The 27,832-nt window shown below is 39.4% G+C and overlaps 1 protein-coding gene across 7 annotated transcripts in view; it reads right to left on the bottom strand.

Annotated features, from left to right (window-relative positions):
- The window catches only part of ankrd44 (ankyrin repeat domain 44), a 224,632-nt gene that overhangs the window by 94,490 nt on the left and 102,310 nt on the right, over window positions 1–27,832 (bottom strand). For 5 of the 7 annotated variants that reach the window (XM_072578948.1, XM_072578952.1, XM_072578947.1 and 2 more), the window contains exons 5-15: window positions 27,134–27,334; window positions 24,393–24,480; window positions 21,245–21,387; window positions 17,761–17,973; window positions 14,661–14,739; window positions 8,616–8,730; window positions 2,759–2,841; window positions 1,906–2,023; window positions 1,533–1,601; window positions 1,003–1,143; window positions 182–265 (exon numbers count right to left, since the gene is read on the bottom strand). In XM_072578948.1, the coding sequence (XP_072435049.1) occupies window positions 182–265; window positions 1,003–1,143; window positions 1,533–1,601; window positions 1,906–2,023; window positions 2,759–2,841; window positions 8,616–8,730; window positions 14,661–14,739; window positions 17,761–17,973; window positions 21,245–21,387; window positions 24,393–24,480; window positions 27,134–27,334 (1,334 nt within the window). The remainder of the gene's footprint in view (window positions 1–181; window positions 266–1,002; window positions 1,144–1,532; window positions 1,602–1,905; window positions 2,024–2,758; window positions 2,842–8,615; window positions 8,731–14,660; window positions 14,740–17,760; window positions 17,974–21,244; window positions 21,388–24,392; window positions 24,481–27,133; window positions 27,335–27,832) is intronic. The other 2 variants (XM_072578950.1, XM_072578954.1) reach the window with 1 other exon arrangement.

Below are 27,832 nucleotides of genomic sequence, written 5' to 3'. Positions count from 1 at the left end.
TAGAACATTTCAGATACAAAGGAAACCTTTCACTGTTAAAGTTCAAAGCAAACTATTCCATTCCGATTTACAGCAGGTGCTAGTTAAAAACTAAAACTTGTAGCACTGAAGGCCAAAGAAGCAGTAAGAACTATCTTAGAAATTTTAGTTCATCTTTTATGTCTGGAAAATTTCAACTTACAAGGAGGCCTCTTTCTCTTTTTTCTCATTTGAGTCATCAGGTTCTTCACTATTTGCATCTGAATTCGCCAAGATACTTTTTCTCCTTGGTGAAGGAATCAAACATTCAGGGAGATTTGGATTACTTAATGAACAAAATTTCAAAATAAAGCCATTGTTAACTTACTTTTTCTGTTGTTAGAAAAAGATTTTTGAGGATTTCTAAAGTGTTTTCAATTGCAATTCCTTAGTCTACTCATAATATTTGATCTTTACAAATCAATTCCATAATTATCATAAAATATCAAAACCTAATTGAACAAATTAAGTAATTTTTTTTTAGATTAGATTACCTACAGTGTGGAAACAGGCGCTTTGGCCCAACAAGTCCACACTGACCCGCTGAAGCACAACCCACCTAGACCCATTCCCCTACATTTACCCTTTCACCTAACACTACGGGCAATTTAGCAAGGCCAATTCACCTAACCGGCACATTTTTGGACTGTGGGAGGAAACCGGAGCACCCAGAGGAAATCCACGCAGACACAAGGAGAACATGCAAACTCCACACAGTCAGTCGCCTGAGTCGGGAATTGAACCCAGGTCTCTGGCACTGTGAGGCAGCAGTGCTAACCACTGTGCCACCGTGCCGCATTTTACTTTGAAAATTTATCACAAGGGCTTTTCTGGCATCCATGAAATGTAAAAACTAATAGGCTTTCAAAGTCAGTTCATGACTGTTAAGCAACAACTAAAGTCTTAATTTGTCATGACAACAGTGCAGAAATCACGAGCACTATAGTTATAAATTCAATTCCAGACCACATGAGATGTTCTTACTTTCTGTCCACATCAGATGCTGCAGCATAGTGCAAAGCTGTGCAACCTCGTTCATCTGTTTCATTAATATTGGCCCCTGTTGACACCAGCGTCATAATAGACTGGTAGTTACAATTCGCAGCTGCATAGTGCAATGGAGTCCTGCAAAACATCAGAAATATGCATTTTTGACAATTTCAGGAATGCCCAAACCACAAGAATTGTTTTTTATAAATATATACTGTGACCTAAGCATATCAATCTGCTTTTGCAGGAACATTGGAAATAGAATGAAACATCTCAGTTGCAACATTCAGACTTGATCACATTAATGATTTGCTGTCAGCGAATCATTAACATACATGTATGTGCGTATCCTTGACTTTCAAATTCAGTTTTTGAAATGCTCCTCTATAGAAACCTTTTAAAGAGTTGAGAAAGCAAACGAGTAAAAAAAATTATGTTGCTGGCTTCTGTGCTCAGCACAGCCATAAACTAACATTAACTGTATTCGCTGGACTTAATACAAAAGTTGAGCATAAGTTACACACCTCCCACATTTGTCCTTGTTATTGAAATCCGCTCCACTACTCAGTAGCAGTTTTATGCAATCAACATTGCTGTGAGATGAAATATATGGTATGTTAGAGTGTGATGGTGTACAACAAACCATTCTTTCAATAAGGTCAAAATCCAAACTAAATTACAAACTAACCAGCAAGATAATGGGAACAAACATTACTTGAGCTGGAAGAAGGTTTAGTAAAACAGCTATAAATAGTAAAATTAACTACTTCAAAGATCTGAGAAATTCCATGAAAAAATATATAAATTACATTTGGGATTTAAATGTATATTGAATAAAACAATGACAAAAAAGAATATTAAATTACACTTGAGGAATGCATGCTTGTTCAAACTCACCCTCCTGCAGCAGCAGCATGAAGGCAAGTCCTTCCAAAATTATCAGGGGTGTCTATCTCAAAGCCTGCAGACAGCACGTGCTCGTTATTAAATGATGACACTATGCTATATTTTTGTCCTAGTAGACCGCAAGAAATGTTGCAAAGACAGAAATCAATTAGCATAGGCAACGGTTTATAAGCTACCCAAGCAAACGGTTCCTTCAAAAAAGGATCCTAAACCTCAAAGCCAAGATGTTACACCAGGAAAAAAATTGAAGTATTAAATAATTTGGATGCATATAATTAAATTTCAATTATTTGTATTCAATTCCTGCTCCATGCTACATGTATTAGGAACATAAACATTTCATAGTGAAAGTACATAATCAGTTTTTCTGGCTCCAAGGAGAAGTGTGGCTAAAAATCCTGTCATATTTAGTGACAGGCTAGATTTCCTGCTCCTTGACTAGAGTTAGATGGAATAGCAGTACATATTACTTATGAAATTAATGCGTGATTAGCAAAATGCTTTATTTATGTATTTGAGTCAGTCAACTCGCAATTAATCATGAGCACAAAAGTTGCTTTTTAAGTATCATTTGGAAACTGATATTGCCAGCTACCAGTATTTAGCATTGTTTCAACATGTGCCAAGATAAACAAATGAGCCATTGATTTCTAAAACAATACAGGATATCCAAGTAATGACACTACCACTCAGGAAAACTGTATGTTACACAAGATTACAATCATAATGAGACAATTATTAAAGAATGAAGAGAACAGGAAGTCATTGAACAGTAAACCAAGTGAACAAAACTACAATCACTGATAAAATTTAAGTGTTCCTAAATTGTTTTTAATATACTTGCCTGACGACAATAACTTCCGGCAGCAGTCTGCATGTGCGTTTAATGCTGCTAAATGCAAGGGAAACATACCATGGATGCCACATCTAAGAAACAAACATCACAGTTGTGTCATATAACTGAAAATATTTTTAGGTTTTGTTAAGTTTCTAGGTGCTCCTGTTAAATGCACAAACTTCAACAAGACATCCACATAAATTTGCTAAGTGAGCAATAAAGCATGCTAAAACAATATATTCAATCATTTTGAACAATAAAACAAATAAATTACGATCATATGCTATATCTAAAATTTATTTTTAAAGTCTGGGAACTTTAAATAAGGACTAAAGTTGATTTTCGAAGAGTATCACAATACATTTAATTTTCTTGAGAAGACGGAATACAGAGGAACCTTGATTATCTGAATATCAATTATCTGAAGGGAATCTCTAGGTGCCGATAGAAACGTTACGTCAAAGAGCTGTTTCAACCCTGATCGAGTCTTTTGTTCACAGGCACAATGATTAAAAATGAACTCTGCTCACTAAAATGCTGCACAAAGAACAGTCCTGAACAGACCAGGCAGAATCTCTAAATGACTGTCCTCCTGCCCTCTTCCCCCATCCCCAACAACACCCCCTCGCCCACACTTTCCCTGGAGTTCTACACAGAGGTGAACCCTAAACGCAACTTTCCCAGATATTCTCTCTAACATTGTCTGGTACAGTAGAACCTGTCGAAAAGGTGCGCGTGTGCATGCTATTTGGAGACTTACCCCACAAAGGCAGCAGCAGTGTTACTGCTGGTGTACAGTCCGGCTACCCCTGAGGGGGGTGGAGGCACGGACTATGGCTGTGGGATGGACAGGGTTGCGGGGTTGGGGGACCAGGATTGGGGCACAGTGTTGAGGGCGGATGGGAGCGGAGGGGGTTGGGGGCAGGCGGGGGCTCGTGTGCAGTGCGCTTTTCCCTCGTCTCCTGAATGGGGAGCAGACTTCATAGAAAACTCCAAGCCCCAGAGGAATAAATTAACCAAATAATCAATTAGCCAAATGAAATATTGCACACCCATCTTGTTTGGATAATAGAGGTTTCTCTGTATACCAAAAAGAAGTCAATGAAATGGGACAAATGTTTCACAACATTTGCTAACAGTTCAACATATGCCACAACTTATATCAAACATACAATTTAAGTAAGTTCAATTCGTCAAAATATCCCATGGTGATCCATTACTACAAAGTTCAACATCAATATTAGTAGGAAAATAAGTTTGATCCTCAACAAAAATACAAGTTTATATTCATCATTTCTCATGTAAGCAAGTCACATTTCATCGAACTTTCAGAATACCCAAAATAGACAAGACAATGAAAACATCTCCCATAAAAGTATAGTGAAAGGTTAAAATCCTGTTCAGGATATAATGTTAATCTAAACAGGAGTTTGTTCAACCCACAATATAAACTAGCCAAAGTGGAAATGATAACATCTAAATCTTAAATGAATACCAAATATGATGTACAGTCACTTTTCAGGTACTATTGTAGTATGGATTTATATTTCCCATAGTAATTTAAAATAAAAAGAGTCATACAAATATGATACCATTGTTCATCACACAAACTGAGCTTACCCCATGGATGCTAACATCATTGAAAAGGTTATTCAACTCAATCAAACTGCTGCACCCTGGATGAGTCCCACAGAAAATTGCTGAAATCACCATTTAAATTGCAAACAGGCCAGCAAACAATTCATTTCAATTTATGTTGCCAATTGTTGTTAGTATTTTACTAATTACATAAATAATACAAAATTATAGCATTTAAACTTCATTTTGCCAACAATCTTGTGCCAATTTTGAACTGAGAATGCTCTTCACCAGAAAACATAGGGAGAAAATGGGAGAATTCATACATTTACATTTCAGAGAATGCCTACCAGTAAAATATTTTGACACAACCAGGTTTCTTCTAAGAATCCATTAAATGGAACAACTTTTAGCTAGAATGAATATTGCTTTAAAACTACTGCTGAGCTGGGAAGTTGATTTGCAGACATTTTGTTCCCAGTCTAGGTGCTTTGGAGCCTTTTATGAAGCGCTGCTGCTGTATTGTCTCTTCTGGAATTTATTTTGTTCTGTTTCTACTGCTTCCGGTTGCTTGTTGCAGTGCCCAATATATATAATAAGTCTACATGCTTATTAATGGAGTCAGTGGATGAGTGCCATACATCTAGAAATTCGCTGGCTGTCCTCTGTTTGGCTTGATATATGATCATTACATTGCCCCAGTTGAATTTTTGGTCCTAGTCATGTGTGTTGGACTACTGGGGACAGCTGGTCGTGGCACTTAGTGGCTAGTTGGTGTTCGTGGATGCGGATTGCTAATTGTCTGCCTGTTCGTCCAATATAGAGTTGTGCTGTCTTTGCATGGAATTTTGTAAATTACATTTGTCTTGCAAATGGAGAGTATAGTGTCTTGTGTCCTGGAGAGTTCCGTCTGAGCGTGGTTGTCATGAATCCCAGTCAGAGAGATCTGGCTGTCAGTTCAGAGATTTGTTTTAATGTGGCGAACAAGTTAGGTTGTGGCATGTCTTTGTCGTGTTGTCTGTTAGGCATCTGCAGGTGAAGTTGTGGGGATATCCATTCTCTAGAGAGGTGTTCTTCTTCTTCCCTTTTTGGGTCAGGAGTGCTGCAGTGTGTTGTAGCCCTTTTAAGCAGGGTTCTAATGCAGCTTCTTTACCGAGAGTTCAGGTGATTGCTGTTGTAGTCCAGGACCTGGTTAGTGTGTGGGGCTATCCTGTACACTTTTGTGGTGCATTCGGTTCTTTCTGCCAACACATTTAGGAAATGGAGTTGAATTGTTGGTTTCTTCCTCTTGTAAATCTCATCCCTGAGAGCTCGGTATTGATAATCCAGTGTGTGATCTCAATTTCTGTTCTCAATTATAACAAAGGTGTCAGCCATGTATTTGATCCAGACTTTGGGTTGGATTTGTGGGGAGGGCTGTTTGTTCCAGTCTTTGTATCACTGCTTCTGCTATGAGCCCAGAGAAGGGTAAGCCTATAGGTATCCTATTGATTTGTTCATATATTTCACAGACAACGACAAAGCGATGGGCTCATTTCATGTAACAACACTGTTCACTTCAATTGACAAAAGTCTAGCCAGAGAGACAATAGCTAACCTCCTGGACAAACAAAACAGACAACACAATGGGGAACCGATCAACAAGAACTGCATACTCAAACTACTAGACCTGTGCCTGACAACACACTTCACATTCAACAACCGAATAGATGAACGGATCGATGGAACACCTATGGGCTCATGGCAGAAGTGATGCAGAGACTGGAACAAACAGCCCTCCCCACAAATCCAACCCAAACTCTGGATCAGATACATAGATGACACTCTTGTGATTGTTAAGAGAACGCACACCAAATTACCAACACAGTACTCATGGGGATCAGATTTACGAGAGGAGGAAACCAACAATTCAACTCCCATTCCTAGATGTGATGGTGGAAAGGACACAGAATGCTGAATGCAAAGTGAACAGGAAAAACACATACCAACCAGATCCTGAATCACAATAGCAATCAACCGAACACACACAAGAGAAGCTGCTTTGGGCCTCTGTTCAAAAGGGCTACAATACACTGGAGCACTGCCAACCTGCGAAGGGAAGAAGAACACCCCTCCAGAGTATTAACAAAGAACGGATATCCCCACAACTTCATCTGCAGATGCCAAACAGACAAACAACATGATGAGGACATGCCACAAACTAACTCACTAGCCATGCTACCTTACATTAAAAACATCTCTGAACTGACAGGAGAAGGTGAGGACTGCAGATGCTGGAGATCAGAGCTGAAAATGTGTTGCTGGAAAAGCGCAGGTCAGGCAGCATCCAAAGAACAGGAGAATCGACGTTTCAGGCATAAGCCCTTCCTCAGGAATGAGGAAAGTGTGTCCAGCAGGCTAAGATAAAAGGTAGGGAGGAGGGACTTGGGGGAGGGGCGTTGGGAATACGATAGGTAGAGGGAGGTCAAGGTGAGGGTGATAGGCCAGAGTGGGGTGGGGGTGGAGAGGTCAGGAAGAAGGTGCTGAGTTAGAGGGATTTGACTGAGACAAGGTGGGGGGAGGGGAAATGAGGAAACTGGAGAAATCTGAGTTCATCCCTTGTGGTTGGAGGGTTCCCAGGCGGAAGATGAGGCGCTCTTTCTCCAACCAGCGATGGAGGAGTCCTTGGTGGAGTGGGAGGGGGAGTTGAAGTGTTGGGCTACGGGGTGGTTGGGTTGGTTGGTCCGGGTGTCCCAGAGGTGTTCTCTAAAACGTTCCGCAACCAGCATCTGCAGTCCTCACTTTCTCCTCGAAGAGCCCAACACTTCAACCAACCAGCCCAACACTTCAACTCCCCCTCCCACTCCACCAAGGACATGCAGGTCCTTGGACTCCTCCATCGCCAGACCATGGCAACATGACGGTTGGAAAAAGAGCGCCTCATCTTCCGCCTGGGAACCCTCCAACCACAAGTGATGAACTCAGATTTCTCCAGTTTCCTCATTTCCCCTCCCCCTACCTTGTCTCAGTCAAATCCCTCGAACTCAGCACCGCCTTCCTAACCTGCAATCTTCTTCCTGACCTCTCTGTCCCCACCCCACTCCGGCCTATCACCCTCACCTTGACCTCCCTCCACCTATCGCATTCCCAACGCTCCTCCCCCAAGTCCCTCCTCCCTACCTTTTATCTTAGCCTGCTGGACACACTTTCCTCATTCCTGAAGAAGGGCTTATGCCCGAAACGTCGATTCTCCTGTTTCTTGGATGCTGCCTGACCTGCTGCACTTTTCCAGCAACACATTTTCATCTCTAAACTGACTGCCAGACTTCTGCAGCCACTGGGATTCATGGCAGCCACACTCAGACAACAACTCACCAGGACAAAAGGCTCTATACCTATCATGTGCAAGACAAAAGTAAATTTACAAGATTCCATGCAAAGACTGCATGCAACACAATACAGGAGAAACAGGCAGACAACTAACAATCCACATCCACAAACACCAATTAGCCACTAAACACTATGACCAGCTGTCCCTAGTAACAGCACACACAGATGACAAGGACAACACAACAATCATAGGACAAGTCAAACAGAGGATAGCCAGAGAATTTCTAGAAGCATGGCACTTATCCACAGACTCCAATCAACAAGCACAGATCTAGACCCAATACACAGCCACTATAATGAACAACTGGAACTGACAACCAGAAGCAGCAGGAAATGAACCAAATAAACTGAAGAGGAGATTGTACAGTAGCGTTTCACATGAGGCTCCAAAGCACCGAATACGTTACCTAGACAGGGGACAAAACAGCTGCAAATCAACTTCCCAAATTGGCAAACATACCCACAGCTACAAAACTACAGACTATTTCATATTTCAGGTCTCAATGAAAATATACTTAACTCTTCATTCAAAAGATAGATAGATCCTGGTAGCAAAAAATAATGGAGTGAATTTGGTATATGGGTGCGTCAAATTAAATTGAAATACTTCATGAAGCTTATGTGAACTTCCTGAATCAAATAATTATATGATTTTGGACAAAAGCGAAAGTTGCTTTCTCTCAAGAAAACAAAATCAGGCAAAAAGAAACAATATAGTCTTTAAGTCTTATAATTCTAACAATGATGACTTACTTGAGAGTTGGGGAGAGAAATAAACTGGCACTTTTTTTTTGAGGTTGATACTGCAGTAAACATACATGCCAAGTTAACAAGCAGAAAAATGATGACCAGTTGTTAATATTGAGATATTAACAGCAATCTGAAGAGGAATGCAATCAACCATTCATAAACTTACTTCGCAGTTTTGGCTCCACTGGTTATCAAGGTATTAATCAAAAGTTCATGTCCATATCTGGCAGCCACATGCAAAGGGGTATTGCCATCTTTATCAACACAATCTATCTCACCACCTTCAAGGGGAAAAAAATAATTAAAAAAAAGATGTAATTTGCACATTATATAGATAACCTGCACCAAATGTATTGGTACTGTACCATTATACAGGTTATTTTAAAATGAACGTCTTCCCTCTTGCAAAGATCACCTGCTAATATTCATTCCATTACCGCCATCTATAGCTCGATAATTTCTAGGTTCACTGTTTCCATGTAATTTTCAGTGCAGTTAATCCTGCATCTGTACACATGACAACCTCCAATGGTTATCTTTTCTCAACTGTGTTAATGTAGAAATGCCGGTTCTCATTTTCAAATTCATCCGTCGCCCTATCCCTCTACCTCAGTAAATCTGACTCATTGTTTTATTATAGCAAGCCCCTCCAATTTTTTAGTTCTGACCCACAACATATCCCCACTTTCCTCAACAAATAGTTGAGACCTATAATCAATATACCATGAAAACAAAAATTTATATCCAACCTTCACTGCCTTGCTGCCTCTCCCTCATGTTCAAATGCACTCTATTCCATATCATACTTGAACTGTACCTGGGGTGAGGAATAATTCTCGGGGAAAACTACTGAATCCCCAGAGAGCAGCTGAAGGGGGAAAAAAACTCACACTGGCATATCAGATTAATCACAGGAAACTGTGTCAACTGAGAGAATGCTGCTCAGATTCTTGGCACAAGAACAGTTTGACAGGAAAAAATTGTGGCTGTAAAAGCCGCTCCTTTTTTTGAGGTAATTTAGGTGTTAGAGGTGATTTCCTCATTCCAGGAGCAGCAATTACTGTTTTATAAGCTGCTGTGTTGTCAAAACAACAGCCTTGTTAAAAGGAGGAAGACAGACAAAAGGCAGTGACCACATGATCACAGAGAGAAAGAGACAGAGAGAGCGACAGAGAGAGAGAAACGTACACTGCTAACTGACAGCAGTGAATCTGCACAGTTACTGCCTTTGTTGCTTGAGTTCATGTATCTCTGGACATCTAAGTGTGTCTAGGAAAAATTACCAAACAGCGAAATTCACAGCTGATCTTGGAGGAACCAATGTGGGTGAGCTCACAGCACAAGAACAGATAAGTACATAGTCTAAGTGTAACCTTGCTGTAAATCTATAGGAGTGAGTACAGTGGGTTCTTTCTTGAAATGTTTTATTGAGATCTGACTCAATTAAATTTTAAAAATATAAACCATAAGAACTAAGTTAGCCTGGAGCACTTTTTAAAAGCAAAAGGATGGTGCTATTTTCTAGGTCTGTAGATTGCGAGGGAGCAAAGATGGCCTTTAATAGAGTGATATGCTCTTCCTGTTGGATGTGGGAGTTTACGTACAGTTTCCATATTATTGCGATTATGTCTGCAGGAAGTGTCTTTGGTTGCAAATCAAATCAGATCAAATGGATCAGTTGGATCAGCAGTTAGAGGCAATGAGAAATTTACAAGAGTTCAGGGGTGTGATGAATGGCAGTAATAGGAAGGGAGAAAAGCTACAGATAGAGTCAGGGAAATGGGTTAACGACAGGAAAGGTAAGTGAAGGCAGGCAGTGCAGAAGTCTTCTATGACTATCCCCATTTCAAACATGTACGCTGTTTTGGAAAATGGAAGGGGTGATAGACTCTCAAGGGAATGTAGCACGAACAGCCAAGTTTCTGGTATCAGACAGGCTCTAATGTAATGAGGGGTATATCAGGTTCCAAGCAATCGAGTGTGATAGGGTACTCTCAAGTCAGAGGCAGAGTCATAGAGTCAGAGAATCATAGAGAAGTACAGCTTCAGTCCAACCCGTCTATGCTGACCAGATATCCCAACCCAATCTAGTCCCACCTGCCAGCACCCGGCCCATATCCCTCCAAACGCTTCCTATTCATATACCCATCCAAATGCCTCTTAAATCTTGTAATGGTACCAGCCTCCACCACTTCCTCTGGTAGCTCATTCCATACACATACTGCCCTCTGCGAGAAAAAGTTGCCTCTTAGATCTCTTTTATATCTTTCCCCTCTCACCCTAAACATATGCCCTCTAGTTCTGGATTCCCCCACCCCAGGGAAAAGACTTTGTCTATTTATCCTATCCATGCCCCTCATAATTTTGTAAACCTCTATAAGGTCACCCCTCAGCCTCTGACGCTCCAGAGAAAACAGCCCCAACCTGTTCAGCCTCTCCCTATAGCTCAAATCCTCCAATCCTGGCAACACCCTTGTAAATCTTTTCTCAACCCTTTCAAGTTTCACAACATCTTTCCAATAGGAAGGAGACCAGAATTGCACACAACAGTGGTCACAATATTCCAACATGACCTCCCAACTCCTGTACCCAATACTCTGACCAATAAAGGAAAGCATTCCAAACGCCTTCTTCACTATCCTATCTACCTGCAAGTCCACTTTCAAGGAGCTATGAACCTGCACTCCAAGGTCTCTTTGTTCAGCAACACTCCCTAGGACCTTACCATTAAGTGTATAAGTCCTGCTAAGATTTGCTTTCCCAAAATGCAGCACCTCGCATTTATCTGAATTAAACTCCATCTGCCACCCCTCAGCCCACTGGCCCATTGGTAAAGATCCTGTTGTAATCAGAGGTAACCCTCTTTGCTGTCCACTACATCACCGATTTTGGAGAGAGAGGTTGCTGCAGCCAGTAGTGAAAAAAATCAGAATGGTATGTTGCCTCCCTGGTGCCAGGATCAAGGATATCACAGAGGATGCAGAATATTCTCAAAAGAGGAGAGAGACCAGCAGGAGGTCATTGTACACATTGGAACTAACGACATCGGAAAATAAAAGGATGAGATTCTTGTCCGTCAGAATTCCCTCAACATGCCCTTCACCGACGTCAGGCTCACCAGTCTACAAGTCCCTGACCTGTCCTTACCACCCTTCTTAAATTGTGGCACCACATTAGTCAACCTCCAGTCTTCTGGCACCTCACCTGTGACTATCGATGATACAAGTATCTCAGCAAGGGATGCAACAATCTCCTCCCCAGCTTCCCACAGAGTTCCTAGAGTAGACCTGATCAAGTCCTGGAGATTTATCCATTTTTGTGTGTTTCAAGACAACCAACACCACCTCCTCTGTAATATGGGCATTTTTCAAGATATCATTATCTATTTCCCACATTCTATATGTCCTTCTCCACCCTCAGCAGTGATGCAAAATACTCATTAAGTATCTTCCCCCAGCTCCACACATCAGGCCCTTCAAAGATCAGCAAGGCAGTCTATTCTCTCCATTGTTATCATTTTGTCCTTCATGTATTTATAAAATCCCTTTGGATTCTCCTTCACCCTATTTGCCAAAGCTATCTTATTGTCCCCTTTTTGCCCTCCTGATTTCCCTCTTAATTATACTCCTACTGCTGGATGTAGATTTGCTCACTGAGCTGGAAGGTTTGTTTTCAGACATTTCGACACTATACAAGGTAACATCAGTGAGCCTCCACATGAAGCACTGGTGGTATGGTATGTTTTCTATTTATTTGTTTGGGTTTCCTTGGGTTAGTGAAACAGACAAACTCTAGCCACTCTCCCCCCTACAAAAATGTCTTGGGAATGACTGTCAGACTACTCAGGTCTCTTAGCATCATGGTAGCCCACAAACCCACCAATACACTAAAACAGCAGCTAATGAACTTGTCAGACCCTATACAGACAATAAGCAAAACTAATGTCATTTACAAAATACCTTGCAAGAACTGTAAACAAACACTACATTGGACAAACAGGCAGAAAACTAGTCACCAGGATACACGAACATCAACTAGCCACAAAAAGACATGACCTACTCTCATTAGTACCTCTACATACAAATGTGGAAGGGCACCACTTTGAATGGGACAACACATCCATCCTAGGATAAGCCAAATAGAGACACGCATAAGAATTCTTAGGAGCAAGGCATTCCAACTGGAACTTACCAACAACACACTGACTTGGATTCCATTTACCACCCCCTGAGAAAAAGCACGGGAAATTATGTCACCAACCCAAGAAAACCCAAACACAAATAGAAAGTGGGCCATACCACCAGTGTTTCATCCGGAGGCTCACTGATGTTATCTTGTATGGTGACAAAACATCTGAAAATGAACCTTCCAGCTCAGCGAGCAAACCTACACCCAGAACCTCAACCAGAACTACAAATCTTCTCAAACATCGCGAATACTCCTACTGCCTTTATACTATAAGGATTCACTTGATCTCTGCTGTCTATACCTGACATATGCTTCCTTCTTTTTCTTAACTAAAAACTCAATTTCTCCAGTCATCCAGCTTTCCCTGCACCTACCAGCCTTGCCTTTCATCCAAACAGAAATACACTGTCTGTGGACTCAGTTATCTCATTTTTGAAGGTTCCCATTTTCCAGCCGTCCTTTACCTGCAAACATCTGCCCCAATCAGCTTTTGAAAGTTCCTACCAATACTGTCAAAAATGATTGAAAATTTTTCATCTTTCCCTGTTCCAATCAGCCTCCAGAGACCTTGAAATGAGACAAGGTAGTTTTAGTCATTCCTCAAAAAAAAGTGGTCAGGTGAACCTAATCTAAACTCAGTATACCCTAAAGTTGATCAACAATTGAAAGGGATAGGAACTTCTACCACTGCAATAGCAGTCAACCAAAGGTGATTCTATTTGTTAGATACAAGTGCATTCTCTCCAGCTATGAGTTGGTTGTTTTCTGGAAGATTATTTCACTAGAATAATCTTGAACACTTTCAAATTTCACGTAAGTACGCAAACATACATTTTTAGCATACTGAACATGTCCCTCAAAAAACATGCCGAACAAAGAAGGCAAACAAAAATTCCTTTCCTATTTAACAAAATACAGGTGAGTAATGATGCTGATGGAAACTTTTACATGAAAAACCTGTTCACTGCCTTCAATCTAATGATCCCAAAAATTCTCTCAACTCTTAATAAATTACAGTACTAATCCTTTCAATTTACATCCACCTTGCTACCTCACCCCCCAATCCTCCCACTCACTATTCCCCCCTCCCGAATAATAGGGGAGGGGATTGTGAAAGAATGGCAGGGTGAATAGGAGACATAAGAGGAGAAAGGCATTTGGCGACATTCAGTACAGGTAGCAAGCATAAGGTTCAGAGAGGAAAGCAGCATGTGCAAATATGTAATGGAAATAGAGTAGTGGCAGTTGTTTTAGAAATAGGCTGCATGTGCTCAGTATCTGCATGAAACAAATAATAGCAACACCAATGAGGACACTGCAAATTTATCAATGGTATCAAAATTGAACTGTGCTGTCAAAACATTTTTTTTTGGGCATGGGAGGGGGAACTGTACTGGAGGCTTCTACCCACATTGGAAGGTTTGGGCTCGTAGTCCAGTAATAGGTTGTAATGAAATCTTAATGATTATTTTTCTAGTCAGAATGTCAAGCCAAAGACACGAACACAACAGAAATGTAGTTTTCTAACCATAAATTTTGTTTTCCAAACACAAATTTATTATCTGCCTTGCATGTGTGAACAGTCTTAACCATATACCTTATTTTTGGGACACTACACTCAATAGCATAAAGTGGTTTTTGATCTGTTTGAGAACTTCTCTTTGGGATATTCTTCAACATATTTTGGTCACCATTATACATGCTTTTTACTTTGGAATAATGAAAACTCCAAAGTATGCGTAGTGATAAATGTTTATCCCTACTGAAAATTTATATATAGAGCAAAAAAAATTGAATTTTGTTGTTCATAATGTTCTAAGATATAAGCTGTAAATAAGAGAACATTGCTGTCCTCAAATGCTGTGTATAACAATTTAAAATCACAATTTGTTTCCCTCCAAAAATAAAAAGAATGAAAACAATTCCAAGATTCAATATTCAAATTTGTATTTTAGTCAAAAAAAGTCACACACGCACAAGGTTTTAGAACTTCCATAAATCAATGAGAGAAAATTAAGCATACCATTTTGAATGAGTGTTTGTGATCGTGTGAATCGACCATGGACAGCAGTCATATGCAATGGATTCTTGCCATCTTTACTCTGAAAGATAACAAAGAATATATTTCATCAACTTTTCACAGTAATCATATTACTGAACCTGATCACAGATAACCTGATAAACACCATGCGCAAATACAAAAATGCTCTTGTCTTAGTTAGAAAGTGCAGCTTCATAGAATTTGAAATGATAAAACATTGGTTAGAAACAAAATGGGGACAAGTCACCCTTCCATGAGGGACTCTCCTTCAGCCTGATTCTTGCTTCTCTTCAGGAAGCTGCTAATTCAGTTCAAGAACTCATCAGTTGTCACACAGGATACCCGCAAAACAAAAAGGTTTATCAAAGAGTTCAAGTTCTCCAATCTTGCACCAAGGCTTTCATCAATGGATTCAGATTATGTAATCAAAAAGGCTGGTGAGAAGACAGCCCAGAAGCAGGTTACACCACCACAGAAATGGTGCGCATCCCTACAGATCCTTGAAAACAACAGAACCAGTAGATAAAGTTAAGGCAACATATGGAAAATTGAGCAGCATAGACAGACAAGAGAAATGTTCCCCCTTAGAAAAGAGATCAACAACTGGGGACATTGATTGAAGGTAAAGTGCAGGAAGTTCAGAAGAATTTAACCAAGATTTTTTTCACCCAGAGGGTGACAGATATTGGAACAAATTTTATTGTCAGGGAATTCTGGATATCTGGAAGAGGTGATAAAGCCAGGAACCATCACAACATTTAAAAAGTATTTGGACAATCACTTGAAGCACCATAGCACAAGACTATTGGCCAAGTGCTTAAAGGAGCTTGATGACTGGTGCAGAGAAAATGGACTGCAGGGCCTCTTACCATACTGTAAAACTGACTCAATTTATCTGATTATTTGCTGAGAGTTAATAGCAATCTCGAGTTGGTGTGGTTTGTAGCTCATCAAGAGATAGCCAAAATAAACAACAGCTTAAAGCTTGTGCTGAAAAATAATGTTGTGTTAACAGTTAATTTGCACATGAGACTTAATCTCAATTTAATTTTGGGGAGGGAACGGAAGCTGGAATGTTGTCCAGTTTGAAAAGAGTGGAAGAATCTATGGTGTGCCTCCACAGAATTTATGATAAATAAAGTAACAAACAAGTTAGCTCGGACACTTCTTCTCTGTTCATTCTTGCTGACAAAGCTGGTTGGGCAAGCATTTATTGCCTAGTCGCCCTTTAAAACAAGGTGATGAATAGCTCCTTGAACTGCTGCAGGTCTTCTCCTGTCAGTAAACTCACAATGCTGTTGGAGGGAGAGCTTGGGTATTTTGACCCTACAATACTAGCGATATATTTCCAAGTCTTGATGGCTTAGAGATAAACTTGCAGATGGAGATTTTTTTCATGCATCTGCTGCCTTTATCCTTCTAGATAGTTGAGGTCATGGCTTGGAAACCGCCTTCGTGAATTTCTGCATGGCATCTTATAGATGGTACGTACGGAGGCGACAGAGCGTTGATGATGGAATGAGTGGATTTTGAAGGCAAGGTAACAATCAAGCCAGTTACTTTGTCCTGGATGGTGTCAAGTTTCTTGAGTGTTGTGCAGCTTCATTCATTCAGGCAACTGGGGAGTATTTCATCAGATTCCTGATTTGTGTCTGATAAAGAGTGGACAGATTTTGGGGTAACACGAGTTAAGTTACTTGGTGCAAGACTCCTTGCCTCTGACCTCCACTTGTAGTCACATGACAAGTCCATTTCAGTTTCTGGTAAATGGTAATGCCAGGGTGGCAACAGCAGGGGATTTAGTGATGGCAATGCCACTGAATGTCAATAGGCAAATGGTTAAATTCTCTTTTGTTGTGGATGATTGTGACCTCAATATTACTTGCCAGTTGTCAGCCCAAACCTGGATATTGTCTTGGTCTTGCTGTATTTGGGCATGGTTTTAGTATTTGAGGACTTACAAATGGTGCTGAACATTGCGCAATCAGCGAACATCCTCCCCTGACCTTAGGACGGAGGGAAGGTCATTGATAAAGCAACTGAAGATAGTTGAGCCTGGGATATTACCTGAGGAACTCCCTTTGTGTCAGGTATGACTCCAACCAGAACAGAGTTTTTCACAATTCACATTGGCTTCAGTTCCGAAAGAGCTCCTTAATGGCACACTTGGTCAAATTTGGTCTTAATTTCAAAGGCAGTGACTCTAAGCAGAAAAAGACATTGAGGCATCCACAATAAGATGGCATATGAAAATTTATCCTCTGCAAGTAATGAAGCTGAGGAAAATCTTCCAGAAATCTGTGACAATATTGTGGGTGATCCCGAAAGAAAAACATTACTATGATTTGTTCACCTTATGAGAGAATTCTGAGGGTCTTGTGGTACAGAGGGCTTGTCCCTTCCTCTTAATCAGTAGAGTCAGGTTCAAGTCCTGCCTGTAACTGAGGTATGTCATAACATGTCAAAAAAAATTTAAGCGAATTCTTAGGAGAAGTAGTAAACCAGGGGTGTTATAAACTTGATAAAGTTAATACTGGATGTTTTAGTTAATTTCTTTATATATATATGAAAAATTTGTGTTTTGTTTAAAATAAATGGCATAACTATTTACAATGAAGTTTTTGAATTCCTCTTGGAATGTTAATTGTCCCTAACCATATCAAAACATCAAAAGTAAAATTAGGCATGATGTAGAGGTCAACTGAATTAATTCATGGAGAAGCAAACCTAGTCTGTACAACTCAGCTACATACAGACTTGACCAACTAAGACATCAATACAGTCTTGTAAATTATAGTTCTTTTGAGAAAAGTTAAAACAAAATTCAAATACACTCAAAGTTCTTTGTAAATACCACTATGTAAAGGAGAGCACCAGTCTTCATGAGTATGTAGTGTTGTGTAATTATCAGTCTTCAACAACTGGCGGAGACATATAGGAGCCACGATAGGTTAGGGTGGGAGTTATTACGAGTATTAAGTGATTAACAGACTGTCTCTCTATGGGACAATTTTATTTATCCCTATAAGTAAATATCATTTTTAAATTATTCCCTTTAAAAGTTATAAAAAGTGACATTTACCTGGAAGTTGACATCAGCTCCATTATTTACTAATAGTTCAAGACACAAAGCACCATGGGTTGAAGCAGCAGCAAAGTGCAAAGGTGTAAATCCCTTGTTGTTGGGTTGATTCACATTAGCACCATAGTCAATAAGTTCATTGACTACAGTATCTTGTCCATTGTAACATGCAATGTGAAGAGCTGTATTCCCATATAAATTCGGTTCATCAATCTGCCATGGAAAGTGAATTGGACACAAATGTGAAAAATAGGTTTGGCATTGTATGTACAATAAATCTAAACCATAATTGTCTCAAACAGAAATGATGTGGCATTTTAAATCTTAAATTAACTTTACATTTATACAAAATGTCTAATTTGGAGAAATAGCTCAATATGCATAAGTTGAAATTAACATCCAAGACAATATCAATGAATAATAAAGAAATAAGTCACAATATTAATTTTGCCACTCAGTAAATAGTCACAATGTGGTATTGATAGTACGCCTGATTAGATTCAGACCAGGTCTTGATTTATTTTAACATAATGGCACATTAAAAGGAAGACAACTTGAAATTGTACAACTGCAACTCAAACTTATTTTTACATAAATGTTTTCCTTCAGACACAGATGGTTATTTATCTTTGATGTGCGCAACCTATTAGTGAATCAATATTTAAAATCAGGTTCACTAATTAGATTTTTTTAAATCTGTGGGGTGTTTTTGTTAAAATAAGTTGTTACTACCTTGTGTCTTTATTGACAACAATAAAAAAAGTGGGTAACCCTAATATCATCACTAGGAAACTAATGATGTAAAACTAACCAATTATTTTACCTCTAAAAGTACTCATTATCAATAGCTCAAAGTTTTATGAACATTCCCAAACCTGAACCACAATGACTGAAAGATTTAAAAACAGCCAGTTTCGAAGACCGGAATGTGAAATCGCTGCCAGATATTTTGAAAAATATTTAGTCCCTCAACAAAATTTTCATTTTCAGCTAGGGTCTTTTTTTTGATGATTAATTATGACCAAGATAATAAGGGTTCTTAATATGCATGAATGAAATATCTTCACTGAAGTTGTGAACATGTGATTTTAAATTCATATTAGTGTGTGTCAAATTCATCACTGGGAGCCAGATGAATAAAGAGTAGGCAACAGCATCTTCCAGATCCATTGCGGTTAATTTTCCACTTTCAATACCATCTTATTTGTATGTTTAAGAATATGACACTGCATTTTTGCATTACTGTTTCAAAGTTGTGGACTGAAAACAGGAAAAACTGTTTTAATACCAGTGTTCTGAAAGGATAGCTGCATGCTGTGCAAAGCAAGTAACTGGAGACCCATGGCAAGCAACGTAGAGAGGAACCTCAATTATCCAATTAACAGGTTATCCAAAGGTGATCAAGATCCCGATAGAAACGTTACATCAAAGAACTGCTTCAATCCTGATCGCATCTTTTGTTTACAGATACAATGATGAAAAACAAACTCTGCTCAGTGAAATGCTGCTGAGAACAGTCTCTAAATAACCTCCTGCCCTTTCTCTGTCCCCACACTTTCCCTGGAGTTCTACACATTGGTGAACCGTCAACCCTAAATTCCACCCCCCCCTTCCCCAGATAATCTCTCCAACACTGTCCTGTACAGGACAAAGGCGGAACCTGTCAAAATGGGCACACGTGCTATTTGGAGACTCACCCCGCAAAGGCAGCAGAAGTCTTACTGTTGGTATCCAGTCTGGCTGCCCCGGGGTGTGTGGGGGGGTGCGGGGTCGGGGCGGACGGGGTTGGGAGCAGATGGGAGGGCACGGTCTCATGAGCAGCATGCTGCTGTCTAGTGTCCTGAACGGGTAGCAGACTTCACAAAAAACAGAGCCCCAGAGGAAATCAATTAACTTAATAATCAATTATCCAAACGAAATACTGCCCATCCATCTCGTTCGGATAATTGAGGTTCCTCAGTAAACAAGCAGTAACTGAAGTGGCTGTAGACTAACAGGAGCCAAGAGGCTCTGTATTCAGATGAAGCTCTGGTTGGCAATTAGAAGTTGATTGATATATGGACAAGCGACTAGTTATCAATGACAAAAGAACCCATGGGGAGGTTCTCATAACCCATATGTGACTGGTTATCAGGCAAGTGAACAGCATGGAGCAGGGAACAAGATAAAAAGGGCTTTTGATCTCCATGACTTCACATGATGTCTTACTGTCCCATGCAGCCAAAACTCACCTTAAATCTGAAGAAAACCAGGTCATCTTCGTTTCAGCAATCGCTGCAAGCTTTGACTTTTAATTGACACATCAGAACCCAGTCACTCTGAGCAACTTGCAAACCAGTAGAAACATTTAGAAATGGGAACCAGAGAGTGTTTCAGGTCTGCAAGAACCAGCTCAATAGAATTGGTGGACAAAAATTACAGTCTTTCTAGTTTATTTTTCCATTCATCCTTGTGCATTTTTACGTTTGTACACCGGTCTATGTATGGGGTGGGGGGAGTTCACAAGGGGATTAGCATTTTAAAATCAGAAGCGTTATATACCAACTTTATAAACGCTTATATGTAGCTACAGTCTATTTAACTGTAACAATTAGTTATTCTTGTTCAGTACAAAAGCCTAATCTGTGCATTCTGTCAATCTTAATCTTAAGATTTCTAACACTCTACTCCAGTAAGTCATGACATATGACAATGCTTCTTCTGAATGGCACATCAGTTTGATTTTACTTCATTCACTGAAAAACTGTAACTACAGTTCTACAACAATAAACTAGTTTAAAAGGCTTTTTATAAAAGAAATTATGGAGACCTTTCCATATCCTCAGGACCTATCAAAGTGCTCCACAGACACTTATTTACTTTTGAAGTTCATTCTCTGCATTTGGCAAACAATTTCACACGGTGGTAAGATACTAATTCTGGTTTACAGATAACTATTAGAATAGACATGAGACAACATCACTGTTGTTTCTCCAATAGTACCAGATATTTTTGTTTGCATCCATCGAAACAGGAAAGTGGGACCCTCAGTTTAACAACTCATGCCAAAGACAACACTTCTGGTCAGGCAACGCTTCTTCAACACTATACTGAAATTTAAGTCAGGATCTTTTGCTCAAACCTCCAAACCAATACACTTCTCAATTTATTACCACTGAACCATGCTAATGCTTTTGGAAGGGATATGAATAGGAAGGGTTTAAAGGGATATGGGCCACGTGCTAGCAGGTGAGAGTAGATTAGGTTAAGATACCTGGTCAGCATAGATGTGTTGGACTAAAGGGTCTGTTTCCATGCCGTACATCTCTACGGCTCTAGAATGTTTTTGGAAATAAAACGTATACCAGAACTAGAAATGTATGTCATCTTCGGTTTGCGTTCACCTGTTGGCTCCTGACCTGTTTGAAATGTACATTTTTTTAAACTATTTGAGGAGAAAAAAACCATATTTTCTTCATTCATTTTGCAAGAAAGCAACACTTACCTCTACAGCAAGACTAATCAGTAGTTTCACCACATTAATTTGTCCATTAGAGGCAGCTGCATGGAGTGAGGTATAACCTTTCTTATCCTTGGAACTAACTTCTGCTCCATGACTCAACAACAAAGAAACTACTTCAACATGACCTACAATAAAAAAAAATCCAACATTATATGTTGATTGAAATACATAATATTAACATGTAGCTTTTAGATGGAGAATAAATAATATGGTGAACCCTCAACACCCATTAAGTAGTCAAGCCTTTCCAACATCAGTTTTATTTTGAATTTTTGATTTTACATATAGAGAACATAGAATATTACAGTACAGTACAGGCCCAGCGACCCTTAATGTTGCACCGACCGGTGATACCAATCTGAAGCTCAGCTAATCTAAACTATTCTATTTTCATCCATCTTGTTATCCAATGACCATTTAAATGCCCTTAAAGTTGGAGAGTCTACTACTGTTGCAGGCAGTGCATTCCACACCCCTATTACTCTGAGTAAAGAAACTATGTCTGATATCTGTCCTATATCTATCATCCCTCAATTTAAAGCTACGTCCCCTCGTGCTAGCCATTGCCATTAGAGGAAAATGGCTCTCACTGTCCCCCCTATCCACTCCTCCAATTATTTAATTTGTCTCCAAGTCACCTCTCAACCTTCTCTTTAATGAGAACAGCCTCAAGTCCCTCAGCCTTTCCTTATAAGACTTTCCCTCCATACCAGATTACATCCTAGTAAATCACCTTTGCACACTTTCCAAAGCTTCCACATCCTTCCTAAAATGTGAGGACCAGAAATGCATGCAATATTCCAAGTGCAGCCAGAGTTTTGTCCGGCTGCAACATGACCTCATGGCTCCAAAACTCAATCCCTCTACAAATAAAAGCTAACACATCGTGTGCATTCTTATCAACTCTATCAATCTGGGTGGCAACTCTCAGTGATCTATGTACAAGGACACTTAAATCTCTCCGCTCATCCAACTGCTAAGAATCTTACTATTAGCCCAGTACTCTGTATTCCTGTAACTCTTTCCAAAATGAATCACTTCACACTTTTCTGCGTTAAACTCCACCTGCCAACTTTTTGCCCAGCTCTGCAGCTTATCTATGCCACTTTGTAACCTACATCATCTTTCGGCACTGTCCACAACTCCACTGACCTTAATGTTACTCGCAAATTTACTAACCCATTTATCTATGCCCTCATCCAGGTCATCTGTAAAAATGACAAACAGCAGTGGCCCCAAAGCAGATCCTTGGGGTACACCACTCGTAACTGAACTCCAGGAAGAACATTCCCATTAACCAACATCACCTGTCTTCTTTCAGCTAGCCACTTTCTGATCCAAACTGCTCAATCGCCCTCAATCCCATACCTCTATATTTTCTGCAATAGCCTACCGCGGGGTACTTTATCAAACACTCTCCTGAAATTTATATACATCACATCAACCGCTTTACCTTCATCCACCTATTTGGTCACCTCCTCAAAAGAACTCAATCAGATTTATGAGGCACGATCTACCCTTCACAAAATCATGTTGTCTATCCCCAATCAACTTATTCCTTTCCAGATGATTAGAAATTCTCTTCTAATCCTTTCCAACACTTCACCGACAACTGAAGGAAGGCTCACTGGTCTATAATTACCAGGGTTTGTCTCTACTCCCCTTTTTGAACTATAAATCAAATCCATTGGATACAAAGATGAAGTATTAGTTTTTGTTTCATTTTGATAATTTTTGGAGACAGTCAGTTTTGGTACTTCTGGTACTTCTAGCATCCATAACTGGCCTTAGTAAACAGTAAAGGAGTTTGAAGAATTACTGCAGCCCATGGGTGTAGACAAGTTGATAATTTTATCAGGGAGGGAGTTTCAGAATTTTGATCCCTTGATCAATGACTGAACATAAGCATACCAAAATTGTCTGGCAATTGGAGGTGATGTTTTGCCCTGGTCATTCTAATGTGAAGGCTTAGGATATTTTCAACCTCCCAAATCCAAAGCAAATTGTGTTGGTGCATGATAATGAGAGATAATTCACCTGGTAATCATGGTACACGAGCTCTGAAGGTGAAATGTTTAGGCAAAAGGATGAAGGTGTTGATTAAGTGAACTGCTTAATCCCAACTGGTGTCGAGTTGCTTGTTCATGTAGCTGGGTGTACATCCATCTATGTGATGGCGAGCGTGCCATTATAGCCCCGAATTGTGCATTTCAGGTTTAAAAAGTTAGTAGTATGGCTTTTGAAATCAGGAGTCAATTCATTCCCACAATACTGTTAAGAATTGTGACTATAGATCAGCCATTTTTAAGGGGGGGTGGCCATAGGCCCCCTCAGGAGCCCTGGCACATTTGAAGGGGGCCACAGACTGAAAACTGAGAGAAGGGGAGCCCCAAAGGTTTATGGGGGCCCTGGTAACTGAACTGATGAAATACCCAACACTAACCTAATTTTGAGCTCGATATCACGAAACATGCAGAAAAGCACCAAGCTAAAGGCCTAATAGAGGTTTAATTTCATACAGTTTTTTTTTAAAAGTTCGTCTAGCATGGCGGAACATTCAAAGTTTTCTTGGTGTTCAATAATAAATGATTTTCTGACTATCTGTTCATGTTGTATCCTTGTTTGTAAGGGAAAGCCCTGCAACCTGAGAAGAATTCCTGGGGGCCGTGCCCAAAAAACAGTTGGGAACCACTGCTATAGATTACAATAAGCAAATGCATGATGTCATATTATTTAGGCTGTTAATCATGTATTGTGAAAAGGAATATTTAACAAGACTTAACGTTCCAAGTGAAGTTCTGCACATGACATAAAACACATTTGAATATTTATATAAACATCACAATTACTTAAGTTATATTTTAAATATGTGCCTCCCCTGAAAACGAAATACAATTCTGGAAATGTGCTTCACATTACTGCACTTCAATCCAGATAGTCAAACAAAAAACAGAATTCATGGAAACATTCATAAAAGGACAAAATTTAATGGGAAGGCATCAAACCAGATCAGAAAGTATTTATATCTTTGACCGACAGATGATATTACATTATCAACCCATTTGTAGGAGAAGTATTGTATAATCAATCTAACCATTCAATGAGAAACTAGGAGCGTAATGTGACTTACCCATGTAAGCTGCCCAGTGCAAGGCCCTTCTGTCCTTCTTATCAAAAGCATTAATATTGGCCCCTTTTGCTAATAGAAGATTTACCATCTTGAAGGGGAAAGGGGAGAGGAAGGAAAATAAGTGCTCCATAAAAATTCAAAATTCATTCATCACATAGATCTAAATATCAGCACAACGTTGATCTAATGAACAGAAACTTTTCAAAGTAACAACTGGCACAATAGACAGTTCAAATTTGAAAGGGGAATGAGGATAAAAAAGAATTCACTGCAAGTGTGAAATATTATGAAAATGCAGAAAGTGAAAACGTGGAAATGCCACTGTACCATGATTTGCATCACAACCTCAATGCTACAAAACTATCAACTTCTACAAAATTTTCCTCCAAAATGGCACACATGATGCATTAACACAAATTAATATATCAATGCAAAACTATATGCAAAGGATTTAATTAAATATTATTTAACTACTCTATTTTCAGTGGTTTATCAGCAGCAGAATTTTGTATGCAAAATATGTGTGCATTATTTTGGTCACATAGCTTAATGACAACTAGCAACACACTAAGCAGTGAGAAGTTCAGCGACATTCAGCTATTGCACCCAGACACAGCAAGCAGAAGAAATAGTTTCTTCCAATCTATACTGTTCGCAATAACACCCTGACACCTTAAGTCAAATCTAATTTTACATCTCTTTCAAGACTGAAGTACCAGAGACACTAGAAATACAAACAAATACTTCTGAGAGTATTGACATAGGGTACTCCTTTAATTCAACAGCTTACGTATTAATAGAACATCTTAATCTTCTAAATTTCAGGAAATACAACCAGATATAGAAACTAGTTTTCACTTTTGATTACTTTCTGTATTTGCCCATGACAGTTTAATGATCTATGTGGAAACCTAAAAGCATCGTTGGATAGCAATCATTGTAAGCTTTTGCTCAGTTCATTGTAATTTGTACTATTAATTTCAAATGGCAATACATTTGCCAACAATAAAATTCATTTTTAAACATTTTTTATCACTTAATTTACCAATATCAGTTCATAATTTTATGCGTTTGTTTACACTGCTTACAACACCAAACCTTTGTTCCACCAGGAAATCTGAATATGTGGCTTTTTAACTGATCATTTCAGTTATTAGTAAATACATTGAACATCTCAAGCCCCAAGATGTTTGCAGGGTACCACTAATCACATCCTGTCAATCAAGTATCTGTCCATTGTCTCGAAGGGCTCAGAGATTTTCTCCAGGGCTACCTTTTGTTACAAAATTACCAGAAGGGAAATAGGTAACCAGCAGGTAGTCAACAAGCACCATTAAGGTGATGTCGATGCCCCCTGTGATGATCTTGCTACCTAACTTTTTATTGGATACCAGCATGGGTTCCTTAGAGCAGCACAGCCAGAGTCAAGTCTATGGCACCACAGTAGGTCGAAATGCACAGGAGAGGGAGGAAGGAGAGAGGAAAATGGAAGAACAACAGTGATAGGGGATTCATAATCCTTCAGCTAATGTAAACATTTCTGCAACTGTAGACAGGACCCTAGGGTGTTGCCTCTGTGGGCCAGGATCAAGAATATCACAGATCAACTGTAGGACATTCTTCTGGGAAGAGACAACATCCAGAAAGCATGGCCCACACTGGAACCAATAATATAGTAAGGAAAAGGAATGAGGTCCTGAAAGCAGATTTGACAGAGTTATCAAAGAGATCAAAAAGTGTGACCTTGAAGTAGTAATTTCAAGATTACTACAAGCACAATATGCCAGTGTGCACAGTAGTTGGGAGAGTTTGAGCTAAACTAATAGGTGGGTGGGAATCTGACAGGGAACTCACATTGGACAGAAGTAATTAAAAATAGAAAAGTAGCAAGCAAAATTAGAAGGCAAACAATATAAGGTAAGTATTAAATAGGATCATAACATGGAATAATCTTAGAAGGACAAAGTGAAGGGCACTTCATCTGAGCGAACACAGCATTTACAAGGTAAATGGTTTGAAGGCACAAAAAAGTAAATGGGCATCGTTTAATTGGCATTATAAAGATGTGGTTACAGCATGATTAAGACTGGGAACTGAACATTCAAGGATTTTTGTCATTTCGCAAGGACTGGCAAAAAGGAAGTGATGTGTGGCACTGCTAATAAGGGATGAAATCAATATGCTCGTGAAAGAGAATCCTAGATTGCAGGATCATGATGTAGAATCAGTTCAGATGAAGCTAAGAAATGGCAAGAGGTAGCAAATATCGGTGGAAATCCTTATAGGTTGCCAATCAGTAATGCTAATGTTGGGCATAGTGTAAATCAGGAAATTAAGGTACAAGTCATTGGCAATTGTAATTAATTACGGATTTACCGTAACAAATTGCAGATTATTCATTATAGTTGAACCTACAACTGACTTTTCTTTCATTTTCAAAATTGTAAAGACTTTTGCGCTTAGTTTCTTATTCATTACTATTTTTCCCCATTCCCTTCTTCTAATGCCATTGTTAGTGTAATCCTCCATGCAACTGGATTTTCAATTTACACTGCAATAGCATCAACCAGTGCACCCTTCATTCTTAGCTAACTACACTGATCCTTAAGAGTTGACAAAGCGGTCAGCATTTTATCTGCAACGGAGTTGAAAACCTGTTTTATTGATTGTAGCATACACTTAGGTCAAAGCACAAATCTGCAAACACGTACAATAGCAGGAATATTTTATGTACCTCTTACCTCTATATGCCCATTGAGTGCAGCATGATGCAAGGCTGTCCTGCCTCCTCGATCAGAAACGTTGACACTGCTAAGCAATGGAATGATTGCTTCTGCACACTTCACTGCCTTGTTAGCAGCAGCTACATGCAATGGGGTCTGCCAGTTTTTGTCACGAGCATTGACATCTGCTGAGTGTTTGATCAAAACGTGAACTGCTTCCTGAAAGAATCAGTGTTGAAGACACAAAGTTGTTAAAATACAAGTTACTGCACTAATTCAGCAAATCTAATTTTACATCTTTTTCAAGACCTATGTACCAGAGATGCTAGAAACACAAACAAATATCTCAGTATTAAGATACGTACTCCTTCAATTCAATAGGTTACATATTAATATAACACATTTCATTTAGTACAAGATCTCAAGCCATTTTACAAAACCAGAGTCATATTGCAGTGATTGGAACAGGTCAGCCAGGTGGATCTCTCAGAATGAGTTCCCTGATTGGAAGAGTGGCCGAGTGTCAAAGGCGTGGGAGCCAGCTTCCACTTTCTAATGAGGCGAGACATCGAATCCCACTGCCATCATTTCTGTGGTCAACTGCAATGCTGCAGCGTGTTAAACACTGGTGTATTTAAGTTCAAAACTAAAAAAAAGTGTGGGTTTGCTTTAATAAAAAAGAAAAACAAGTTCTGAGCCTGGCCAAACTGGCCATAA

This window comes from Chiloscyllium punctatum, chromosome 10, assembly GCF_047496795.1.
Source record: "Chiloscyllium punctatum isolate Juve2018m chromosome 10, sChiPun1.3, whole genome shotgun sequence".
NCBI lineage: Eukaryota > Metazoa > Chordata > Chondrichthyes > Orectolobiformes > Hemiscylliidae > Chiloscyllium > Chiloscyllium punctatum.
Note: the sequence above shows the minus strand (reverse complement) of the source record. Positions and strands in the feature narration are given on the sequence as shown.